The sequence below is a fragment of the Apodemus sylvaticus genome, chromosome 1 (assembly GCF_947179515.1).
Source record: "Apodemus sylvaticus chromosome 1, mApoSyl1.1, whole genome shotgun sequence".
NCBI classification, from domain to species: Eukaryota; Metazoa; Chordata; class Mammalia; order Rodentia; family Muridae; genus Apodemus; species Apodemus sylvaticus.
In genome coordinates, this window is record NC_067472.1 from 62,533,643 (window position 1) to 62,540,049 (window position 6,407).

Sequence of the window (6,407 nt, forward strand, 5' to 3'; positions counted from 1 at the left end):
TCACAAGTTAAGGACCCCTAGGATCTCCAGAGCTTGGAAGAAGCAGGAAGGATCCGCTCCTGAAACCTTCTGAGAAACACCCTGATCTCAGATTTATAGTCTCCAGAACTGTGCTAGAATAAATTCCTGCTTTGGGGAACAACCTCAAAATGCCCACACATATTCCCAAACAACAGTGAGGGGTTGCCAAGGCAAGCTGGCACCTTTCATGAGGAAGCTGCAAAGCATTCAGCTCAGTACTCAGACCAGCTGCAGGTCAAACCTGAGATAATGGGCTAGCTAGAGCAGCAAAGAGCTAACACCACACCCCTGGGCTGCAGCAGCAAACATCTGGAACCCACCTCCTGACACAGCTAGCTGCTACTGCTCTCTGTTTTAGTGTTCTATTGCTGTGAAAAGACATCATGATTGTGGCAACTCTTTTTTTTTTTTTAAAGACATTTATTTTGGGCTTGCTTACAGTTTCAGAGGTTTAGTCTGCTACATCCAGATCCACAGGCAGCAGGAAAGAAAGTCATTGGGCTTGGGTTCTTGAAACTCTCAAACCCCAGGAACACACTTCCTCCAAACAAGGCCTTGGTCACTCCTGGTGACCAAGCAGTCAAATCTATGAACCTATGGGTGCTGTTCTTATTCAACACCACACTCTCTCACCCTTCAGACTAATCTTATCTAGGCTAGTTAACCAGGGGCTGTAAGAAACATTAAGAAGTGAGTGTTCAGAAAAGCAGAATCATAAATTAGACATGGTGGTTCACACCTGTGATCCCAACAATCAGTGGGTGAAGGCAGGAAGATCAGAGATTAAAGGTCATCTTTATTATATAGTTAGTCTGGGGTCAGCATGGGTTACAAGAGACCATCTTCCCACACAAAAATCCGTTCTCTTGTACCCCATGATTTCAAGGCCAAAGTCAAGGTACCCATGTCTGTAGGGCTGATTTCTCCTTAGGTTGTATATGGTTTATAGATGGCATCTTCAATTTGCTTTGGATGATGCATTATGTCCTGTCCCTATCCAAGTCATACCATGGTACTCATGTCCCCATCCTTGGACAGGAATGTGTCTATATCTTCATGCTGATGATACCACTGTGCCCATGTTTTTTTTTTTTTTTTTTTTTTTTTTGCTAAAATAAACTTTATTTGTGTGTGTGCATGGTGCATGTGCACACTTCCCATGGAGTGCATGTGGACGTTAGAAGAAAACTTGTAGCAACTGTTGTCTTTAATCCATGGATTCTCGACTCAAGCTTCGGCAGTCAGGCTTGGTAGCAAGGCCCTCGTGCCGAGCCATCTCCCCAGCACACACACAAGTGACTGCGCCACAGTCAGTGAGCATGATGTGAGCGTTTCAGGTATTTCAATGAGGGCTGTCAGGCACTGCGGTCATTTCTTCATCTGTGTCACTTGACTCACTTGCTGGTTCCAGTCTCCCATCTGTAGCTTCTCCAGTTTCCCCTGATAGTTCTAATTCTCCTAAATCCTTTTCTATATTTAAAATATTTTTCTGTTTGCGCTTCTTAGGAACTGCATCATTAGCACAAAGTTTCCTCATTTTGATGTTTGGCAATTTCTTCAGATCAAAATCCCATTCCCGGAAAGTCTGCAGAGTATTAGAGTCTAAAATGTCTGGGATCTCAAAGCCATAGCCTTCGTATTGCTGCCGCTCACGCTCCATAGTCTGCTTGATGGCGGCCTCGCGGGAATGGTGCCGCCTTCCTTGCCTGTCCTTGATGCTGTTGTGTAACTCAATCTGCTCCAGCTCACTGCTGAACCGAGCCAAGTACCTTTCAACTAATTCACAGGCATCTTTCTTTGAATATCTTGTTTTTTTTGTATCCAGATGACTGTGAAACCACTGAAGTTTGTCACCATGGCGATGTCTTGGCCACCGAGGCCCCGCGAAGTCCTGACGCGACAATTTCACCGAGGGCAGCCGCAGCCGCTCCGGAGTTCACTCCTTTCCAAACACACGTGGATCCTGGGGGGAAACAGATTCGCCCATGTTTTACCTAGGTGACACCTCTGTGCCCATGTCTTACCCAGGACACACTTCTGTCCCTATGCCCCATCAAAGTGACACCTCTGTGCTCATGTCCCACCCAGGTGATATCTTATGCCCATGTCCCATCAAGGTGACACCTATGTACCCATGTCCAACCAGGAGTTATTTCTGTGACATGTCCTATCCAGGTGAAATCTTTTTGGCATTATCCCCTCCATATGACACCTATGCCCATGTCCCATCTTGGAGATAGCTATGTCTGTGTCCTATCCTGGTAACATCTTTATGCTTATGTCCTATCCAGGTATCATCTCTGTGCTTGTGTTCTACCCAGGAGACACCCTTGTACCCTTATCCAATCAAGATGACAGTTCTGTGCTGTTGTCCTGTGGAATCCATGTGCCTATATTTCCAAGAAACACCTCTGGTCCATGTCCTATGGAACCCCTATGCCCATGTCCCATACAAATGACACCTGTGTACCCTTGTCCCATCCCAAAGATACCTCTGTGCCTGTGTCTCATCTATGTGTCTAGAAGGTCTATAAGGCACCCCTTCTGTATATAGAAATATCTCTATACCCATGTCATTCCCAGGTAATACCTCTGAGCCTGTATCTTATTGAGGTGATATTCTGTGTCCATGTCCTATATAAGTAACATTCTTATACCTATGTTCTCTCCAGAGAGCAGACACCTCCGTGCCCATGTTCTATCTGGATAAGGTGGCACATCAGTGCCCATGTCCTGTCTAGGTAATACTCCTATGTCTATATCTATGTGACACTCCTGTGTCCATATCCCATCTGTGTGACACTCCTGTGTCCATATCCCATCTGTGTGACACTCCTGTGTCCATATCCCATCTGTGTGACACTCCTGTGTCCATATCCTATCTGTGTGACACTCCTGTGTCCATATCCCATCTGTGTGACACTCCTGTGTCCATATCCCATCTGTGTGACACTCCTGTGCCCATATCCCATCTGTGTGACACTCCTGTGTCCATATCCCATCTGTGTGACACTCCTGTGTGCACATCCCATCTATGTGACACTCCTGTGTCCATGTCCCAGCTATGTGACTCTTCTGTGTCCATATCCTATCTATGTGACACTCCTGTGTCCATGTCCCAGCTATGTGACTCTTCTGTGTCCATATCCCAGATATGTCACTCTTCTTACCAACTTATCTAAGTCAATATGATATGCTCATGTCAGCATCACATACAACATTTGTCCACATACTAGGTGGCACCACCATGCTCACAGTGGTCTATGGGGGGTTAGTTCTGTATGGGGATAGTGTCCAAAAAGGGACAACGGGAGCTGGTTCCCCACCAAGAGGGCCATAGTGCGAGGTTAGGACATAAATCTTGGCCATGAACTCAGAAGAGACTAAGGCTCCCCTGGATGTCTCACTTCCACTCTCTCTGTGCTAATCCTTTAGGAAAGTTACTAAGAAGGAATCTGACTCCTTGCTTAGGAAAGCTGGGCTCTTTCTCCACCACCTGTCCAAGTGTCCATATCCAACAACAGGGCTCAGGCTAGGCTCACACTGGATACTATCCCCCATTAGAGTTCCGTGCTTCAGTTAGGACTCATTGCCCACTAGCTGCTAGCCACCACCTAGTCCTCAACATCACATACTATTACAATGGCCAAAACAGATTAGGCTTTACCCCAAGACCCCTTTGCCCCCCACCGCACTCCTAAGGACTTTAGCTTAACTAAGGAAGTCTCCCTGTTCACGTGGTCAAAATCACTTTAGTGGTTGAATGTGATGCAGTCAATCCCAAAGGGCTTTGACTATAGAGGAAGAACACGGCAGAGGGTTAAGAGCCATGGTGTCATGATAAGTATGTTCTGTGCAGCAACTGATGACCAGAGAGCACCTAGTCTACCTGGAGCCAGAGTAAAACAGAGAAAATAGCCATTGCCTACAGTTCCTGAATCACCGCAAAAAAAGGAAGACATTGGCAAGAGAGAGAGAGAGAATTTCCACGTCCTGGGGATGAGTGTGCAAGGCACTTAAGCCCAGGGCCCAAAGAGACACCCCACATTCACACCATCTTCCAGGAGCCATGGGGATTCTGCTAGGAGACCAGACCCTATTCTTGGATGTCTGCTGAATCAGTTCTGGGTTTATACCCAGAAATTGCCGCGTGGTGGCAGCAAAATCTCTTGCGCCAAACCTAAAGAGCCCCCCTATCGCACCCCACTTTGGAATCCACATATGGCAATGCTGTGGGTCACCCAAGTTCAGTACCTCAGAGGATCACAAACGCCATTAGGACAGTAGGACACATGCATTTCTAGGCTGGTACCCTGTGGTCTCGGACTCCCAAATCAACAAGCTCTTACTATAGGCGAAGAATCCTTTATGTGTAAAGGCGAGGGCTGCCGCACGGCGGCAGTGAAGTCGCGTACACAGCTGCGCAGCCCTGAAACGGACTGCAACTGAGACTGAGTTTTCTCCCCAATCACCGTCTATGGTCCTACAGTCACGGGCTTCGTGAATCCAGGGGTTCGTGCTAGTCCTTGATAGAACTCTCAAGAGCTATCTCAGGCATCTGACTTATAGAGTTCTGGAGGCATCAGTGCCATTGTGTGAAAATTGCGGTCTATCTACCATGTGTGATGATCATGGAATATGTTGCGGTATCATAACGCCGACCCCCCGCTAAGCACAGTCCTTAAATCCTGCACTGCTATAAGGACACCTGACCTACGTGCCCAAAGAACCACTTTAAGGGGACTCCAGCAAGAAAGCCTGGCAACTTGAGCTTTCATATTCTAATTGGGGCGTTCAGATGCTAATGGTCTCTGGTGCAGCTGCAAACAATACGGAAACTGTGGAAACGGCGCTCTCTCCTTCACTAGAGCTTAGCCGCCAGCTTGGGAGCTGCGGAACCCTACCTCAAGCTTTGAGTGTCAGCTGAGCCCAAACTCAGTTGTAGAGGTGGTAGGACCGCTGGCTGTTTTGTGGCAGATAATCGTTACTTATGGTACAGCCTATAGGTAGCAAAGTTGGGGTTCACCCGTTGCTCTGTCTCTGAGAGCCTTGTTAAAAGCACAAGGCAGGACACCTGTGCTCTTCCCAAATGGTCTCCTTCGGTCTCAGATCCCGTAAACCAGTGCACGTGGTTCAATGCCAGAAAGCACAGAAGCCATTGTGAATGCAAAGACCAAAACTGCTGCGCTGGTTGACAGTGTCGTCTCAAACTTTACGTTCTAGAGGCAGCCAAAGTTGAGGTTTGCCCGCGGCCATGTCTAAGGGCCAAAGTTCAGGTTCGCCCGCAGCAATGTCCGAAGCCCCTATGCCTCAGTGTTCGATAAGGTTCATAAGGGGTTGGGACACCTGTGTTTCTGGAGGGGTCCCTTTGGTCTCTGAACCCCCAAAACCAGCCAGTGTGGCTCACTATCAGAAGGAGCTGTAGAGTGCACGGGAAATGTATGTTACCGCACGGTGGCAGCATACTCCTATATATGGTAACCCAAATGCCGCCAACTTAGGGGGAGCGATTCACTCCCAACAATATCCCAGGTCACCCAAACCTGACGCAGTTGATAGGGGTGGTAAGATATGTGCACCCCTGGAATGGTTCCTTTGTACATTGATACCAGAGAACTCGACTCATTCCCTACACAGCCCGAGATCGGCAGGCTGGTAAGACCGAAGTTGTTGAGCAGCGACCAGTGAAGTCCCACATACTTTATCATCGAGACGACCAAAGTTGGGGTTCACCTATGGCAAGCTCATGGGTCACTCGGGCCTAGCATTCAATGATTTACTAGGGTCATGGGATGGTAGGACACACACATTTCTTGGGTAGCTCCTTTGGTCTTGCGCCCTTCACGGTGGTACGCGCGCCCTTCACTGCGGTTCGCTCCCGGCACAGTGAGATGGATAGGCGTTGCCGCGCGGTGGCAGTACAGTCCTACATATCCCTGGGCAGCCACGGAAAAGGTTGGGGTTCGCCTGTGACAAAGCTCAAGTCCCCCAAGTTCAACAGAGGGATCAGACATATGTGTACTTATCGAATGGTCCCCTCCTGCCTTGGGACCCCTCAAGCTAGCCAGATCTGCTCAAGCCGAGCTCAATACGGAATCGATTATGGGAGGGAGACACATAAGTTGCCGCGTGCGCCTCACACGCGTAAAAATCCCGATAACCGTAAAAACAGAGGCTGGGGTTCAACTATTGCAATGTCCCAGGTCAACTAGGAGCCGTAGGAAGAAGTTACAGAGCTGCGGTTGGAGGCTGGAAAAAGTCAGGGCTCCGCTTAGTTTTAAGTGAAGCAGTGAGGGAGGGGGACAAGAGGGAGCATAGTGAGTGGGGCGTGGTGGGGGTATAGCAGGAGATATAGCGAGGGGGGCATAATGAGGAGGTATAGTGGG

At 48.5% G+C, this 6,407-nt stretch overlaps 1 protein-coding gene across 1 annotated transcript; it reads right to left on the reverse strand.

Moving 5' to 3' along the window:
• Positions 1-1,124: 1,124 nt before the first annotated feature.
• On the reverse strand, positions 1,125-5,729 carry LOC127677424 (translation machinery-associated protein 16-like). Its single transcript, XM_052172538.1, has 2 exons — positions 5,655-5,729; positions 1,125-1,948 (listed from the first exon to the last, which is right to left on the reverse strand). Exons 1-2 carry the CDS (start codon positions 5,727-5,729, stop codon positions 1,364-1,366), a joined length of 660 nt encoding a protein of 219 aa, XP_052028498.1. The 3' UTR covers positions 1,125-1,363.
• Between the last annotated feature and the right edge of the window lie 678 nt (positions 5,730-6,407).

Coding starts and splice junctions, on each gene's coding strand:
- LOC127677424 (XM_052172538.1), bottom strand. CDS start 5,729: ATGATAAAGTATGTGGGACTTCACTGGTCGCTGCTCAACAACTTCGGT. Junction 1,949..5,654: donor GCCTGCCGATCTCGGGCTGT/GTAGGGAATGAG, acceptor TGAACTCCGGAG/CGGCTGCGGCTGCCCTCGGT.